The sequence below is a fragment of the Coregonus clupeaformis genome, chromosome 26 (assembly GCF_020615455.1).
Source record: "Coregonus clupeaformis isolate EN_2021a chromosome 26, ASM2061545v1, whole genome shotgun sequence".
In the NCBI taxonomy this organism is placed as follows: domain Eukaryota; kingdom Metazoa; phylum Chordata; class Actinopteri; order Salmoniformes; family Salmonidae; genus Coregonus; species Coregonus clupeaformis.
Window position 1 is genome coordinate 16901716 of NC_059217.1, and position 18908 is coordinate 16920623.

Genomic DNA, 18908 nt, shown 5'->3' on the forward strand with positions numbered 1-18908 from the left:
CACCTGCACAAATGTTGATGGGACATTGCATCAGAACTAACCTACCCATCCATGAGGACTTGCTAACACCCAGAGGTGCTCACAAAGTCAAACTCGCAAAGGAAAAACAAAGACAAACAAAAACAGCAACACAACAAAAGTGCAATACTTACCTGAACTGAAACCTGGAGATCATGTATGACTCCGAGACATCACTACAGGAACCTGGATGCAGCAAGGGTGCGTGCAGAGAGAAGTTGCACCGCAGTCCTATGAGATCCAAACGGAGCATGGATCACAACTGAGACGAAAACAGAGTGGATCTAAGGCTTCAGCCATTCACTCAAGGGATTGAGGATCATCAGGAGGATACTGCTGAAGCGTCAAATGCCTTTACCAATGGACAATTCAGTCAGAACACCCTGACTGACAACAAACGCTGTCCAACTGCTTCAGTAAGCACTTCAGCAGAACAACCAAAAAGGACTGTCAGAGCCCCTGAAAGGCTTATTGAGAATTGCAATAAAATAAAAGGGGCACCTGGACTGAATGTTTTGTTTATGTGAAAACAATAGAGCCACAAAAGAGTGTTGTTGGACAGAGACTGCATTTATTGTAAAAAAAAATTTTTTTAAACAGAAACCAAAAAAGGGAAGAAATATTATTGAAAATTGCATGTTATGCAGGTTGAGTAAACACATGTGATGTGACATGTTTAGTTACAGAGAAAAAATAGTTTTATTTTAAAGGAAGGAAGATGTGTTGTTATGCGTTAATAACATTAAGACTACATTACCCAGGAGGCTATGCAAGGGTGGGGAAGTTGAAGTATGCCTTGCATGGCTACACAAGGAGATTGCTAGCTGAAGTATCTGTTTATTAAAAGTAGTTAAACCTACGCCCCGGGTTTGTCATTATACAAGGAACAAACATAACACTTATGTTATGGGGAAAAGTCCTCAATGAAACTGATATTAAATGTGGAGAATGATACATTTGCATCTGTTGGCCATCAAGTAGCTTATTAATTCATATACCATTGTAGGCTACTGTACACTACCATATGATACATTAAATATGTTGAAATGACTAGGCCTATATCACTGGAGTCATTGCAAATCAATTTGGGCCACTTGTTTAGCCTACTTAGCGCTGGCAAACTGATTTAATAAATAGCCTATGACTTCAGTGTATTGTTGTTGTAGCCTTGTGTTATTATGCAATTATTAATGGCCATGTTTAGTTAAATAAATTGGATGTTATCAAAGCTCTGTAGCAATTGCCGATCAGTTGTTAGAACGCATTTGATTGACGGTAACAGTCGGTCAGGTTAGGCTACAGGTTAAAAAAATACAATAAACACTGGCTGTTGTTGACAAGCCGATTCAGTTCATATACTTATTAATATTTAATTCAGTGATTGAAATGATGACCCCATCCTCAGAAGGCTACTGGGAAACACAAGCACTTCTTACCTCGAAATTGCCAAGCTGTTGAATACATGAGTCTGTTAATTTGAGCTAAACCAGCTGCTAAATTGTTCAGTTTACATCTAGCCTACATCTTGCCTAGGCTACTGTAGACTATCTGAAATTAGATGTAGGCCTATCAGGGGCTATAGGCTACCTTTTTGTCTGTAGCCTATGCCTATTGAAATGACAAGTAAATCTTGCAAATTGGCCATTTGCACCTGTTTGTAGTCTTAACATCTTGCACATAAAAATGGCACAATTGACAGAAAATAGCCTAACATTCGTTTTTTTAAGTTCTTCCAAGTGTTTCCTGCTCAGAGATTGAGATCCTCTGTCCAACTTTCATCACTCAAACTCTCCTGTCGGATTTAGCTATAGTTATGCACATGTGCAAAAGGGATTTATTTGCCATTATAAACCGGATTAGAGCCCTGAATGCTGATTGGCTGAAAGCTGTGGTATATCAGACCGTATACCATGGGTATAACCCCCAATTTTTTTTTTACTGTTCTAATTATGTTGGTAAACTGTTTATAATAACAATAAGGCACCATGGGGTTTGTGGTATATGGCCAATATACCATGGCTAACGGCTGTATCCAGGCACTCCTTGTTGTGTCATGCATAAGAACAGCCCTTAGCTGTGGTATATTGGCCATGTACTGTACCATATGGATGTGTTATTGCTTAATCATAGCAGTCAGTCATCATAGAGTTAAATCGACATCCATTGATGGAAAATGATTTGGGGAGTTTAATAAGGGCTAATTATATTTTCTCTTGCAACATATTCATATTCATTTATTACATCATGTCATAGTTTGCAAGAATTATTATTTTGATGAAAACCGATTTTTGCGTCTAACGTCGTTACAAGTTACGTCGATATTCCTTCTTAATTGGTTCATTAATGTTATAGGAAAATGATGTATTGTATAAATGTGGCTACTCCTCTCTTGCTGTGAAAAAAATGACAAGCTTTCAGGCCTTTTTGGCAGGTTTTGTTAGGTTACAAGTTAGCATATTTGGTGGACCTGGCAACCCTGGTGAACGTGGCAATCTCGCGTTGTTCGGATACAAGTTAAAACCCCGTGGAAACCACCGGTTCCATCCTCTCCCTTTCTCGTCACACCGTCCGGTGAACTGCAATCACGGAGCCGAAAAATATCGTCTCCGCTACAGTCTTTTTCTTTCGGGTGGTGAATTCCGTGTTCGTGTTGAATTAGCTGCGATGAGACAGCGCAACTGTTGTCTTGGATGAGCCGTGTCAGAAAATGCAGTATGAAAAGAATAGCGTGACATATTTTGTTTAGATCTGAAATGAGCACGATTGATAATGTATGATCTGTTTGATGACATTTTGTGAAGAACTGAAAGTGTTTAGACCGATTAGCCGCAGTGTCAGTGACACTGACAACGACACTGGATTTGTATCTGCGATTATCACAAATGAAAGACGACTCTTTCTTATTACGCTATATTCCATATATTGACCATGTTTGATTAGACTACAGTCTATCTTTTTTTGATGATCTTGAATAGAAATCATCGCGATTGAATATAAATCATTGCACCCCTTCAAAGCACTGCAAAGAGAGCATAGGCTACCCCGTTTTTGTGATCGCCTCTCTTCATTGACGATGCAATACGGCACAATGTACTAGTGACTATTTTGAATACATTTTTATAAAACATAGAAGAAAAGTAAATGAACATTGCACTGCTAAATAATTTAAATACATTCATGGATTATTGATCTCCAAACTGCTGGTACAATACTTTTATTTTATTCCCTGAGCAATCTGAACAGACACAATTCCCCTCCAGTAAAACTGAGAGCAGAACTTCTCTGTAATGTTGGACATTAAAATGAAGGAGGTGTGTCGGATCTGCGCCCGCGAGCTCTGCGGTAATCAGCGGCGATGGATCTTCCACCCGACCTCCAAACTCAACCTGCAGGTGCTGCTGTCCCACGCCCTGGGCAGAGAGCTGACCCGTGATGGCCGGGGGGAGTTCGCCTGCTCCAAGTGTGCCTTCCTGCTGGACCGCATGTACCGCTTCGACACGGTGATCGCCCGCGTGGAGGCTCTGTCCCTGGAGCGCCTGCACAAGCTGCTGCTGGAGAAGGACCGGCTGAGACAGTGCATAGGAGGCCTGTACTGGAAGAACAACACAGAGGACCAGACCCATGATCAGACTGGGATAGGGCTGGAGAGTACTGGGGCTGGAGGGACAGAGGGTGGTGGGCGGTCTGAGGGTGACTCCCCTGTGGTGGACCTCTCAGCCCTGCAGGAGGCCAGGTACAGCTCCGTGCTTCAGGACGACCTGGCCTATTCTGTGTACGAGTCCTGGGCTGATCACGAGGACCAGCAGAGTCTGGCCCCGGAGCACCAGCACCACACCCAGCATCATCACCTTCAATGCTCAGGATTAGAGACTCTGTCTGGTCATCGCTCCAGGCGGTGCAGAGGGTGTGCGGCTCTCCGTGTGGCCGACTCTGACTACGAGGCTGTGTGTAAGGTACCTCGGCGGTTAGGCAGGAGGACCACGTCATGTGGACCCTCCAACTGCTACTCAGGCAGTGCCATGGGGGGTGAGGAGACCTCCACAGGGTCAGAGTCCACGCCTGTCCCCCCCGAGTCCCCTCCCATGGGGCCAGAGAGCGACAGGACCCTGTGCGATGGGGACACAGAGAGGATAACCCTCAGCCCGGGCTCATCGGTAGAATCTTTGGACACAGCCATGGATGTGGCTCAGCCCTGCGCCGCTCACCAAGTTGGGGAAGAGGAAGTGCAGAGAGAGGGAGGAGAGAAGGACCCAGGGAGGGATCAGTGTAGGGACCCTCGTCTCCAGGGGGATGATGCCCCCAGGGAGGGGTCAGTCTCTGGGTTGACCATGGATCTGGCTCTAAGTCTAGTGAGGATCTGGGAGTACAGACCTCTAAATTCCCCTCAAGGCAGCAAGCTCCCTATCCTGGTCAAACCCAAACTGGAGACGGGCCTCGCTGGTCTCCCCCTGTCCTTCAGGACCCCAGACTATGACCTCTACTCCCACCCTGGTATCCCAGAGCTGGTGACCCCCAGCAGTCAGCAGGAGCTGCAGACAGAGCTGTCAGTGATGGAGGAGCAGTGGCTTGATGACTATGTGCAGTGTGGGCCCTTCCGCTTCCAGCAGGTAGCTAGCAGGACCACCACCAGCCCCTGGCTCTTAGAACAGATACACTGGAACTAACAAGCCCAGATAGAGCGGGCTTGAATTGGGGAGGAGATGGGATGGGTATCTATTGGCCTGGAAGGGTCGTGATTCTACAGACAATCAAACCAGTTTTCCCATCGTTATCCTAGCAACACGTCTGTAGCCATGACAATGGTTGCTATATGAACAGCGATGCCCCGTGTTAGACAGGGTCTCCTCTGTTTAATCCACCTCTATAGCTTCCTTTGTCATGTTAATAATTAGCTAGCCTCGTCTGTCAGGCTTACAGTGACTTGATACATGGCTAGGAATGAGTGCACTGATATTCTGAAATAATGGCCACTTGATAAGTATGACTCAGGGAGTTTAGTGGGTTGGTTTTTCCACTGAAGGTTGATTCACTGAATTGATTGAACAGCATGTAATCATTCGAGCCCAGCTTAAGTCCTGGGTGTGTGTGTGTGTGTGTGTGTGTGTGTGTGTGTGTGTGTGTGTTCTACGCATATCCTAGGTGACAGTCTAAAGAGCCCATGGAGGATTGGTTGATCTTGGAAATTAAATGACAAGGATATTTTAGTTATTTCACTATCCCTGACCACTAGAGACTTTACAGACCAAAACAGCCCCTCACAATCATAAAGATAGCTCTAAACAAAAAATAAATAAATGCCACGCTGACGTGGAAACGGGGACTACTTTCTCAGGAAGTTATAGTGCAGTGAACTGACCTCATCTCTTTTCCACTCTCACACAGGGGCATGGGAAGTGTGTGTGTGCATGTGTGTGTACATATACGTGTGTTTTTTATTTGTATGAACCGGAACCTATTTGTGTGTGTTGTGTTGTGTGTTTCAGAGGCTGCTAGATGAGCAGCAAGGCCAGCTTTGTCAGTATGAGACTGCTGCAGGTCAGTGTGATACTGAGCTCCAGAAGGCCCAGCTGCAGGTCCACTCTCTACAGGCCAAGATCAGAGAGAGCGAGGCCAGGAACCAGGTACCACTTCCCCCTCAGATTTTCACCATTCCTCCTTCTGAAGCAGTTCCTATTTTTACACTACTTGACCATAGCATACAGTAGACATGCATCCGGGGTGGATTATTTGTTAAATCTTAAGAAAATAAACACTAAATTTAACATTTAATTAGAAGGCCTGCTTATACACTATTTATTAAAAAAAACTACAGTATTAGATTTTTAGCACTTCTCTGTGTTGTGTAGAAGCTGCAGATGCGACTGGGGAACATGGAGTGTGAGCTACGCTTGGTCAGAGAGGAGGCCCAGAAACAGGAACGAAACGCCCTCAACCTCGCTGAGACTGTCAACAGCAAGGAGACTGAGGTACAGAGGAAGAGAGGGAAGAGGGAGGGAGAGGGAATGAAGGAGAGAGGCAAAAAGAGTGAGAGACAGACAAACAGAAAGAAAGAGAAAATGAGAGACGAAGAGACTCTGGTAGGAGGGAGGGAGGTACACAAAGAAGATCCAGAACAGCAGGCCACTTTACAATGTATTTTGTTCAACCAATGATGAACAATAGGTGACTTTACTCATGTCTTTTTTTGTGTTTCGTGTGTCTCCTTCTCAGGCAGCAGAGTTGTACCGGGTCATAGAGGAGCAGAATAACATGCTGTGTTCTTTGAAAGAGCTGGCCAACAGAAACCAGCTCCAGACACTACAGGTCAGCCCTCCTCCGAACCGAACACACACCTCACACACACACTTCATACTAAAGTCTTAGAACACTAAAATGCTCTAAAATCTACAGCTGACATAACGACACCATCATTTACAGTTTGTGTAGCTAGGTGGGGTGGTGTTTGTCTATCGTAGCCTTAGCTAGGTGGGGTGGTGTTAGTAGTCCCCTGTAGCTCAGTTGGTAGAGCATGGCGCTTGCAACGCCAGGGTTGTGGGTTCGTTTCCCACGGGGGGCCAGTATGAAAATGTTTGCGCTCACTAACTGTAAGTCGCTCTGGATAAGAGCGTCTGCTAAATGACTAAAATGTGTAGTGTGTCACAATTTCAGGGTTCAGCTTTCTCCATCTCTAATAGACCTTGTATTAATACACAAGCTTGAATACCATCCCTTGTAATGTCCTACAGTGCTAGTATAGAGAAAACACAGCTGACCCCAGCACACAGCACATAGAGCTATCTGTATACGGCCTTCACTCTCTGGCTCTCTTCCACCCCCACCCTCCTCATCTCCTCTCTCTCTACCCCATCTCGGGTGCAGGTGTCTGGGGCAGAGTCAGTGCGAGGGCAGGGGGAGGTGTTGGCCCTCCAGTGCTCTCTGTTCCAGGCCCAGCTGGAGCTGCAGGCAGGCCAGAGGGCCCAGCGTAAAGCCACCAGGAGGGAGGAGGACCTCACCAGAGCCCTGCACCGCCTGGAGACAGACCTACAGGGAGCAATGGAGCACAGACACAGTACTGAGCGACACAACCAGGTAGGGAGAGGTGTCGGGGGACGTGTGTGTGTGTGTGTGTGTGTGTGTGTGTGTGTGTGTGTGTGTGTGGTGTAGCCTTGCAGTGCATGCGTTTGCTTGTGTGTAAACATTCTATGAGACTGTGATGCTACCTGTCTCCTCTAGGACTTGCATCTGGCACTTGAGAAAGCTCGCTCAGAGCTGCAGCAGAGAGATGAACAGCTGAAAGAGAGGAAGGGAGAGATACAGAGAGAGGAGGAGGAGAGAGAGAAGAGCATCAGAGAGCTGAGGACCTCACTACAGACCAAAGAGCAGCTGGTGCAGGTCAGACACACACACATGCACACACACCCCACTCACACACCACCTCCGTCATACACAGCCTTCCTAACACACTCTGTCCCTGTCTCTCAGGAGTACTCAGAGTTGTTGGACCAACAGCAGGAGCCCAGGGACAAGAGGGATTCTCTCCTCACCAAACTGAAAGATCGCATCAAGGACAGGGACAGAGCACTGGAGGTGAGAGTCATACTCTACGAGAGTTGAACCTCAGTGAAAACATATTACTTTATATAAGAGAAGTGGGCGATTTTCCATCAAACTCATGATACAGGACTGCATGGGTTGCATGGACAGCAGTGTCCTGCATGGTGGTGATTGACAGCGATGTTCCATTAGAGATGAATTCTATTGTTCTATTTCATTATGTTCCCTCCCATCAGCGAGCGGTGGATGAGAAGTTCCGCTGTGTGGAGGAGAAGGAGGGAGAGCTGCGCCGGCTACAGCTACTGCTCAGAGAGAAAGAGAGAGACCTGGAGAGACAACACTGTGTACTGTCCAACAACGAAGAGACCATCACGGTACTGATGAACACACACGCACGCGCACACACACACACACACACACACTGGGTACTGAATTCCTTCTATCTTGCGTGTGTGTTAAAGAGTCTGGAGGTGCTGGTGCGGGGGAAGGGTTTGGAGCTGCAGCAGGTGTGTGAGGCGTGGAGGAGTGTACAGCGCCACCATGAGGACAGTGAGGAGAGACACAGCCGCAGCCTGAGAGAGAGAGACACACTCATTAGCCAGCTACAGAACGCTCTGCACACACGCACCAAGGAGGCTGAGGTAACATGCCCTAATTAAACACTTGCCACAGTGCACATACTGTACACCAGCACAAATAGATTTTTGCTTATCTGTGGCAAAAATTGAAAAACTCTTGCTTCTTGCTTCTTCACACAATTTACAATTTCTCATATTTTCTCTCTCTGTCTCTGTCTCTCTCTCTCTCTGTCTGTCTCGCTCTCTCTCTCTCTCTCTCTCTCTCTCTCTCTCTCTCTCTCTCTCTCTCTCTCTCTCTCTCTCTCTCTCTCTCTCTCTCTCTCTCTCTCTCTCTCTCTCTCTCTCTCTCTCTCTCTCTCTCTCTCTCTCTCTCTCTCTCTCTCTCTCTCTCTCTCTCTCACTATCTCTCTCTCACTATCTCTCGCTCTCTCCATCCCAGGACCTGACTGGAGCCCTGCTAGATAAGGTGAATGCAGGTCCCACTGAGGTGGTGGAGGAGTTGAAGGCTCGCCTCTCTCTGAAGGAGAAATTGTTCCAGGAACTGCTGTCCGACCGCAGCCGTCAGTCCCAGGAGCACCACTCACAGGTCCAGGACCTGCTCAACACCATCGGCACCAGAGACCAGTACATCCAGGTAATACAACCACACTGACCTGAGAGCTGTGGTTTGGTATAGTCTGAGGGACTGATTGGGTACATAAAAGAGAGAGAGAGAGAGAGAGACAGAATGAGAAAGAGAAAGAAAGAGCGAGAGAATGAGAGAGAATTCTGCCACAAAGAAGCTGTATTGAGTCAGATATTTGAATCCCCAAAAACCTCCATCCTTTCCCTCCCTTTCCCTATCCTCACTCTTCTCCCCCCCAAGGAATCGGCAGGTCGTCTGGGTGAGGTGATGAGTGAGCAGACTGTACGTCTCCAGGAGCTCCGCAGACAGCTAACCTCTGGCTCTCAGCTAGGTCTTCAGGGTCCAGACTTCCAGGGGACCAGCCAGGACCTCCGGGCCTTGCAGGATGAGCTGCGTCTGGCCCTGAGGAGGGAGAGGGAGGCCCAGGCTGAACTCACAGCCCTCAGGACCCAGGGCTCTGCCAGGCCAGCTGACAGGCAGGCAGAGTTTGGAGGTGGGCATCAGAGGAGCATGGGTCTCTGTCTGTAGTGGCACCTTTTTTGGGTGATGATGCTAACCATAGTTAAGACTTCACAATGTTATTTATATATTAGCTAATAGTTTTTAAATATATATTTTTAGCTTTTTTGTAAAGCTTTGTGCAATTCTACATTTGTATGTTTTAATTGGGTTATGTATTAGATAATGTTTACAGCAGCTTAGGTATTAAACACTTCTTTGAATGTATAACTACTAGGCAAAGAAACAAAGAGGGAAGATATTGCTTATGTTTACATACAGTACAAGGGATTTCTAACTTTGTATGATAGTGTCAATAGAATCATATGTTTTAAGTTATGTTATGACTTTTATTTATACTAATAATATGTGTGTGCCTTTGCATGTTCAACGGCATGATCCATGGTGGTTATATACCATGTAATGGTATTGTGCAGTGGTGGAAAAAGTACTCAATTCTCATACTTGAGTAAAAGTAAAGATACCTTAATAGAATATTTGTATGAAAAATGTATGCACTCACTAACTGTAAGTCGCTCTGGATAAGAGTGTCTGCTAAATGACTAAAAAAAGTACAAGTGAAAGTCACCCAGTAAAATACTACTTGAGTAAAAGTCTAAAAGTATTTGTTTTTAAATATACTTAAGTATCAAAAGTAAAAGTATGAATCATGTAAAATTCCTTATATTAAGCAAACCAGACGGCACAATTTTCTTGTTTTTTTTATTTACCGATAGACAGGGTCACACTCCAACACTCAGACATAATTTAAAAAAAAAAGCATTTGTGTTTAGTGAGTCCACCAGATCAGAGGCAGTAGGGATGACCATGGACGTTCTCTTGATAAGTGTGCGAATTGGACCATTTTCTGTCCTGCTAAGCATTCAAAATGTAACAAGTACTTTTGGGTGTCAGGGAAAATGTATGGAGTAAAAAGTACATACTTTTCTTTAGGAATGTAGTGAAGTAAAAGTAAAAGTTGTCAAAAATATAAATAGTAAAGTAAAGTACAGATACTTAAATAGTACTTTAAAGTATTTTTACTCAAGCACTTTACACCACTGGTATTTCATGTTGATATACCAATCTCTGCAACTCAGATTTGTATAGAATATCTAATAATGACTGCTGTCTGAAATGTGCACTTCAAGTTGATTAGAAGTGATGTTTGCTTTTGCCAGAGTACAGTACATTTCAACAACCATGACATTTATTGTTTGGTTATCTCTATAAACCATTGTCTGATTGCCACACTATAAGGACCACAGTATACAGTAAGTTGTGTATGACTTTGTTATCTGACCTTGGGAATCCTCCTCATCTCTTCGACTAGATGTATGTCAAATATTAATCCTTTCTCCCAGAGACATTACCCAGCATGTGTGTCTGAAAGAGAAACCATCTGATCTGATAACATGGCAGAAGCTGCTTTGCTACAGTCTTTACCATCTGTCACAAGTACTGTAACATCATTATCAATAGAGCACAAACCTTGTGTTGAGCTTAATAAATAAAACCTTGTGTTATATTGTTGGGTTGATATGGTGTTTATGGTGTTCTTGGCTCAACTGTCCCTCGCTCCCTCCTCACCTCCCTCCCTGACTTCCTGCATAAACATAGTCCACAGAGTTGTTCATAAACGTATATATATCCAGTTACATTAAGATGAATCTGTTAATACACCTGATTCTCTCCACTTTCAAACCTGTCACAGTTGATTCTACTCAGAGTAATAGTAGTATTTGTAGATAAAAGGTATGAAACCCACCGGCTCGGGGATTAGAACCAGCGACCTTTCAGTTACTGGCACTACACTCTTAACCACTAAGCTACCTGCCGCCCAATTTCAACAGTAAAATGCTCCAATTGCATTAGTCTATTTGATGGTTTGAAGGGCCATGTACATTACATAGAAACAAGGGAAGACTTTCATTTTGCATGTTTACATGTCAATTAGATTTCCCTAATCACATTTATCTGTGAAAAGAGAATATTGTATCACTAAAGCCTGTATCGCTTAAGTCTCTATCACTCACTCGGCTGTCTGACAGTACAAGATTACAGCCAGCTAGTGCTTAGCCATGCTTTTGAATGAGCTTCTATTTGAATAGAGTATATTCCTGAAATCCAACACTAAACAGATTACATAGAGGTCAAGACAAAATGATGGACTCTTATTATATTACCCCAAAGATGCCTTATCCTTTTTAGAATGTGCATTCTGCACTGTTTGTAAAACTACTCCAATAGCCTTACATTAAACATTTAGAATCCTCTCCTCCTAGCCCTCTAGTCTGCGATACCTTACCCTGTTACTCCACAGAGCTGTGTCTGTAGGTTTGTATTTACTGTAAGCGGTTAAAGTATCTGCTCTTACTGTATACTGACAGTATATCTTACAGTTTACCTTACAGTATATCTTCCCGTACAGTAGTATATCCCAGTACAGTGAGATATATTCTCTCAGAGGAAATGTGGGTCTATTTGAAGATTCTCTTCCAGTCATTACTGAGAGGTGGGAGAGGTGTAAAGGGTGACCACCACCATTACTGAATGTAAGAAGCATCTTTTGTCGATGCGTTCACGTCAGTTTGCTTTTTGGTGGAAAGACTTTGACATACAGAAAGGCCAGGATTGGGGTAGGCTATGTACAGTATTAAAAAAAAATTGTTGTTGAATTGTACTCTGGCAAAAGTAAGAAGTGTCAAGGATTTGTATGTTTTGATCGATCTGTTGCCACAAATGCAGTACTCTACGTCAGTGTGACATTTTCTTTTCAGGCTTTTCTTTTCAGAACTTGTGTGTATGTGTCCATGTTTATGCTTATGTTTCAACTAAGAACTGCATTCTGTGGTCTCGGTTCTCTTTCTAGAATTCAGCTCAGAGGACGATTATGATGAAGATCTCAACAGTAACTATGCAGACAGCATGGAGAAAGAGGACTCCAAACTGACAGCTCGAACCCTAGCCACCATGCAGGTAGGCCATGTACTGTACCTATAATATTGAAATAGTGGTAGATTATTTTGTCTTAATCATGTCACATTGAATCTTTCCTAACCACCACTCATATTTTAGTTATCAACCTGGGTGATCCAAACACACTGTGGCGATTTTGCACACTCTCGTTCTCGCTCTCTCGCTCTCGCTCTCGCTCTCGCTCTCGCTCTCGCTCTCGCTCTCGCTCTCTCGCTCTCTCTCTCTCTCTCTCTCTCTCTCTCTCTCTCTCTCTCTCTCTCTCTCTCTCTCTCTCTCTCTCTCTCTCTCTCTCTCTCTCTCTCTCTCTCTCTCTCTCTCTCTCTCTCTCTCTCTCTCTCTCTCTCTCTCTCTCTCTCTCTCTCCACTCTCCTCCAATCAGCACTCTGGAGGACTTGGGAAGGGGAAGCTATCCCAGGAGGCAGTGGGAGAGGCCCAGGGGCTGGTGGAGGTGAAACAGCTGGTGCAACAGAAGAGGGTGGTGGAGAGAGAGCTGCAGGAGCTCAAGGCTCAGCTGGAGAAGGCCGGCTTCTCCTCCCTGTCCAGGATGAGGTAACACACGCTGACTGCATACATGTTATTATGAAACATGATATATAGACAGTATACACTGAGTGTATAAAACATTAAGGGCACCTTGCTAATATTGAGTTGCACCACCCCGTTTGTACTCAGAACAGCCTCAATTCGTCAGGGCATAGACGCTACAAGGTGTCGACAGGGTTCCACAGGGATGCTGGCCCATGTTGACTCCATTGCTTCCCACAGTTGTGCCAAGTTGGCTCGATGTCCTTTGGGTGGTGGACCATTCTTGATACACACGGGAAACTGTTGAGAGTGAAAAACCCAGCAGCATTGCAGTTCTTGACACAAGCTGGTGCGCCTGGCACCTACTACCATATCCCGTTCAAAGGCACTTACATTTTTTGTCTTGCCCATTCACCCTCTGAATGGCACACATACAAAAATCCTTCTTTAACCTGTCTCCTCCCCTTCATCCACACTGATTGAAGTGGATTTAACAAGTGACATCAATAGGGATCATAGCTTTCACCTGGATTCACCTGGTCAGTCTATGTCATGGAAAGAGCAGGTGTCCTTAATGTTTTGTACACTCAGTGTATATATGAATGAAAGTGAATGAGATTAACCAGATGAAAATAATGAAAATATTGACTCAGCCTAAATACATTTAGACTAACAACTATTTTTGTATTTTTTGACAATTACAGTGGTGTACATACGGAGGTCCAGCTTATAGATTGACAAACGCCTGTGGTTTTCACCCTGGCTTGAGCAGTTGGCTTGAGCAGTGGATATGAGAGGTGTTAGTTGAGATGTGTCTGTGTTCTCTCTCACACAGGAAAGCCCTCTTCAGCCTACGCATGGAGAACGTGGAGCTGAAGTCTCACCAGACAGAGAGACAGTCAGAGACAGACCCCAGCGATGAACAGAGATTCCTGGAAGAAGAGGAGGATGAAGAAGAGCTGGATGTGGAGGAGGAAGAAGAGGAGCTGTGTGAGGTTGATCTATCTGATGGCTGGGATGAGCACTGTGCCCCCAGGCCCACCTTGAGAGACCCTGGCCTGGGGATGAGACCCTGCACTAGGCCTGTCTCTCTGGACCTGGGAGCCCTGCTGTCCCACTCCACACAGGAAGGGGAAGACATCACACCAAATTATACTCTAATGACGCGTGCTACCGTATGTATGGTAGGTCAACTGTGAGAGGCCCATAGACTGATTACCTCAAGGAAGGAATATCATTCTAAATATTTAAACAAGCCTGAAATGAATCTCTGGATCTCTATGGACACAACACTGACATTACTCTGGTCCTGTGTTGCAGGATGATGATGAGGGGGACGCAGGAGGAGGAGAAGCTGGAGGCAGGAAGCAGAGCCCCACAGAAACAGTGATGGTTGAGAATGCTGTGTGGCTCCGGCTGGAGAGCGAGGAGTTGCAGGAGAGACTCATGGTGTCTGAGGCCACTGTGGAGGCTCAGGCTGAACAGCTCAAAGACTACAGAGACCTACTGAGTGAGTCAATACACCCTCACCAGATAAACACACACATGCACATATGCACACACACTGTCTGTCTATCACACATACGGTAATATGCTACATGCATGAACTATTCTAATGTATCATTCTCTCTCTCTCTCTCTCTCTCTCTCTCTCTCTCTCTCTCTCTCTCTCTCTCTCTCTCTCTCTCTCTCTCCCCATCTCTCCCTGTCTCTCTCTCTCTCTCTCTCTCTCTCTCTCTCTTCTCTCTCTCTCTCTCTCTCTCTCTCTCTCTCTCTCTCTCTCTCTCTCTCTCTCTCTCTCTCTCTCTCTCTCTCTCTCTCTCTCTCTCTCTCTCTCTCTCTCTCTCTCTCTCTCTCTCTCGCTCGCTCTCTCTTTCTTTCTCTCTTTCTCTCTCTTTCTGTAGCGGAGACGTCTGTGCAGCAGGACAGTAAGCAGGTCCAGGTGGATCTACAGGACATGGGCTATGAGACGTGTGGTCGCAGTGAGAATGAAGCTGAGAGGGAGGAGACCAGCAGCCCAGGTACTTACTGTTACTATTGACACTACAAATATCAGCAGGTCATTCTTTACACTAAAGTACTGCTGTACTCTGCAATACTTGAGGGTTATTGGGAGATTGAAACAATCTACTATGGTTTAGTAAAGCCACAAGAGGGCAGTACTGTATATCAGTTGTCTAATCCACGTCCCCTCCCTTTCTGTTCCCCGCAGAGTTTGACGATCTGGAGATGTGCACGTCTCTGGAGTGCGGCGGCTCCCAGTGGTGGTCAGGCGTTGTGCATCCTGGGAAGGCCAGTCCTCCAACATCAACCTCCGAGGCTGATGACTTCACATCTCTCCAGCGATTGGTTGAGGATCTGCGCTCGCAGCTCTCCCGCTCCCAGATGGTGATCCGGAGCCTCCAGGGCCGCCTGCGCTCCCTCTCCACCTCCAGCGACCCCTTCGGCCCCTCCACCCCCCGCAAGGTCAGCTGGGCCTTGCAGTTCCAGTCCTCGCTCTCCCAGAGCGGCCTGGATGAGGACGAGGGCTGGGAGTCGTCTGGTGGGGGTCTAGGGCCCAAACCCGACAAGGACCTCCAGGAGCTGGTGTCTCGCGTGGGAGCCCTGGAGGACCAGCTGAGGAGGGCCAAAGGGACCCCAGCAGGGACTCCAGGGCTCCCTGCAGAGGGAAAGGCTGCCACCTGGCCTGGTCCTGGGTAGGTAGTGCCACCACTAACCCTGGTCCACATGTTAGAATGTATGCAGTGTACAGTTATCACAGCAGTGTACAGAGTATCACAGCAGATTAATTTACAGTTAACACAGTATATGTGGCCCATGCTGGAATGGAATCCACAATCCTAGAAACATGCTCAAATCCACTGACCTATGGGAACCAGTTTGTTTCATATTGACACTTGCTTCTTCATCTGTCTGTCTCATATTGACTCTTCCTTCTACCTCTGTCTCCTTGCAGGAAGTTTGATACCCTAATACAGGCGCAGGCCCGTGAGCTGTCGCACCTGCGCCAGAGGACGCGAGAGGGGCATGGCGTTTGCCACATCCTGACCCAGCACCTGGGCGACACCACCAAGGCCTTCGAGGAGCTGCTGCGTGCCAACGACATCGACTACTACATGGGCCAGAGCTTCAGAGAACAGCTGGCACAGAGCAGCGCCCTGGCACAGAGAGTCAGCACCAAGATCAGCGGACGTGAGTGGAGAGGAGACCAGACATTTAGACACAGAAGATATCCACCATTGCACACAAATAGCACTTACTGTACACAAAAACACACAATTATACACAATTACATGTGGGGCTGGCAAAATGATCGTATAATCACGTAACCTATAATTATGGACAATAACCTTGATCTTATTTGATTTGGCCATTAACAAAAAATGTGTTGCGTCAAAATCATCTTAATACATTCATTTTAGGAGAAGGGGGGTTTTAACTTCATCTGCAAGTCGATATAGTTTTCCCAATAGCAGTTTTATATTTTTACATGAAGTGGGTAAAGTTTGTAATCATTTTATGAGCAGAATGGCACGGTCGGGAGCAGAAAGTTCATTTCTAAAAGTTGCAAGCGGTCAAATCCATTTGTTTTTAAGACAGGGGTGTCACCAAAGCTATGTTTTATTCATTAGGTATGTCATATTTAGTTTTCAAAGTTGCCTTATGATGCATTACAAGCTCAAAACATTTTTCATCAAAATTGACAATTATAACAATAACCGTGGCCATTTGCAAGACATTTAATCCTTACCCAAAATGACATAATCGTTACAGCCCTAATTACACGATACACATGAGATAACGGCTAGCTAATATACTCAACATCTTCAACATCTTTTAACTTTACAACAGACATTTGCAAACACAATTTATCAGTCATGTCCAGTCATGCCCAACAAGAGATAGCATGAGTGTGTGTGACCTTCTGTGTGTTTTGTCCATATATAAAGTGCTAATGTCTCTCTTCAGGGGATCATCCAGAGATTCCTGATGACAAGACTGGCACAGAGCTGCTCGCCATACGGTATGCGTCTGACAATTTGCATATGTGTGTGTTTGCAACAGTAGGACATCAATGCAACAGTATTTCATCAGTATCAGTGTCATCTCTGGTTGGTATTGTTGGTAACTGTTCTGTAAAGCAATAGATCTTGGCAGTTGGAAAATATTGATTGTTGTTTGGGGGCCTGTGTGTCCTCCACTGGGGTTATCTCTCTCTGGTTTGTCACTTGATCAGTGATCCACACAGACAATCAATTAGTCTGATTAACTCACTGGCAGACCAGCACACTGGACAGTTGGCTGTGACGATCATCAGAGATCGAGATCAATCAGTTCCTCATGTCGCTGACGACATCGGATCTCAATCCAATACACCACTGTGATTGTTATTGTTGGGGTGTACTCTCTTTGAGAACTACTGAAAGACAGATCTCTCCATTTCTTCTTTTCCTTTCCTAAGTCTATTCACTATATTTCTCTGCCGGTCTTTTTTCGTTCACTCACTTGCAATCATCTTTGCCCTCTCTCTTTCTCACCCTCTCTAATCCCCTCGCCCTCATGCTGGTAGTGTGGCTGGTTTTATAGCGTTAGCCACATTAGCATTAAGGCTAACATGTTGAGTCAGGGCCATGTGACGTCACCACTGCTAACCAGCCCCATGGTGACAGTCATTGGAGAGGAGCGTTGTGATTGGATGAACCCACTGCCCTCCCTCCGCCTCCCTCTGATGGTTGTGGCAGCAGCCTCAGACCACCACGGGGGGATTTGGTTGCTGAGATGGCATCCTTTTTTTCTTCCCATCATGCCTCTGTGTGTGTGTGAGTGTGTGTGTGTGTGTGTGTGTGTGTGTGTGTGTGTGAGCGAGCGAGCGAGAGAGAAAGTGGGCATTAGCCAGTCAACCAGGCTGCAGTGATGTGGGCACGCGGACAAGACTCACACTGTCTTGTGTTTGGGTTCAGACTCAGAAAAGGAGGGGAGAGGAGTGTGTGAGTATGAGAGAGGGAGAGAGACATAAACACAACGAACAGAACCTGACAAACATTGTATTCCTGTGTCAGCTTGTACGGTACTGTAACCTTTTTGATCTCTTCATCTCTGAGCTGTGCTCATCGCATGACGTGGTCCTCATAGTCGACTGGTGCTGAATAACCTCTGAATAACTACAATGACTGTCCTCGTTTGTGGGGTCATGCTGTGCGGCCAGGGGCCTGTGGGGTCAGCCTGTCCGCTGGATGGCCCTGGGATCTGGGTGCAGGTAGACAGAGACTTGCGGACCAGAGCAGAACATTAGAGCACAGCAAGCTGCTAGCTATCTCTGGTCCAGGCTATTGCTAAAAGAACAGTCTCTCTTTCCTCTTCTGAAGCAGTGGCACAGGCTGCATCTGAGATGACACTATGTCCTATTCCTTATACTGCACTACCTTTGACTTACAAGCACTACATAAGTGCACTATAGGGATTAGGATGTCATTTCATGTCATGTCAGATGAATCCATGGCCGAATAGCTCCCAGGCCCAGACCAGCATAGAAACCCACCTCTGTGCCAAGGGTGTTGGGGAAGTATACAATAGACACACAGTAGCAGTAACTCTGTCCCAGCTCTCCTCTCTTTCTTCCCTTTCGCTCGGCTAGAGCTCTTCTCTCATTTAAGGCAAAAATGGGGAGATTCTGATTTGGAGGACTACTTTCCCCTAGAGTTGATGTGTCCTTATAGGGTTGAGAGTAGGGTCAGGCATTGCATTGTGGGTAATTAGAGGTGCCTCTCCCTCTCTCTCTCTCTTATAAAAGGGAGAGGATGGAGAGAGAGAGAGAGGCAGGGCTAGGGGATATAACCCTGCAGTACTGCCACACAGATGGCCAACCAGATGCAGAGGACTTAAATGTGTTTTAGTGCCATTCGACTCATTTAGGACAAGCCCTTAATTGAGTGAGTAAAAAGAGGGGATTTGTATTGATTTGATTCCCTTGCATGTGCCTTCTCGCGGGAGGGAACTGAAATAGGTCAGGATCAGCTAAATCTACAGAGAGAGGGAGAGAGAGGGAGATAGAGAGAGAGAGAGAGACGCAGAGTGAAACAGAGAGAGGGAGCGAGCGAGAGCGTCGCTTTGCCCCACAGCTGGCAAGAGAAGAGCAAAGCCTAGTGTAGAGC

The 18908-nt window shown here is 45.9% G+C and overlaps 1 protein-coding gene across 5 annotated transcripts in view; it reads left to right on the top strand.

Annotated features, from left to right (window-relative positions):
• LOC121540424 (myomegalin) overlaps positions 1 to 18908 on the top strand; it is a 118360-nt gene that overhangs the window by 80895 nt on the left and 18557 nt on the right. For 3 of the 5 annotated variants that reach the window (XM_041849282.2, XM_041849283.2, XM_041849284.2), the window contains exons 1-19: positions 2540 to 4625; positions 5502 to 5639; positions 5865 to 5984; positions 6229 to 6321; positions 6877 to 7086; positions 7231 to 7389; positions 7480 to 7584; positions 7788 to 7925; positions 8013 to 8192; positions 8569 to 8763; positions 8995 to 9247; positions 12125 to 12231; positions 12611 to 12780; positions 13592 to 13940; positions 14077 to 14266; positions 14661 to 14777; positions 14969 to 15452; positions 15713 to 15948; positions 16726 to 16780. In XM_041849282.2, the coding sequence (XP_041705216.2) occupies positions 3306 to 4625; positions 5502 to 5639; positions 5865 to 5984; positions 6229 to 6321; positions 6877 to 7086; positions 7231 to 7389; positions 7480 to 7584; positions 7788 to 7925; positions 8013 to 8192; positions 8569 to 8763; positions 8995 to 9247; positions 12125 to 12231; positions 12611 to 12780; positions 13592 to 13940; positions 14077 to 14266; positions 14661 to 14777; positions 14969 to 15452; positions 15713 to 15948; positions 16726 to 16780 (4619 nt within the window). In that variant the 5' untranslated portion in view covers positions 2540 to 3305. Of the gene's footprint in view, positions 1 to 2539; positions 4626 to 5501; positions 5640 to 5864; positions 5985 to 6228; positions 6322 to 6876; positions 7087 to 7230; positions 7390 to 7479; positions 7585 to 7787; positions 7926 to 8012; positions 8193 to 8568; positions 8764 to 8994; positions 9248 to 12124; positions 12232 to 12610; positions 12781 to 13591; positions 13941 to 14076; positions 14267 to 14660; positions 14778 to 14968; positions 15453 to 15712; positions 15949 to 16725; positions 16781 to 18908 lie in introns of those variants that run through there. The other 2 variants (XM_041849285.2, XM_041849286.2) reach the window with 2 other exon arrangements.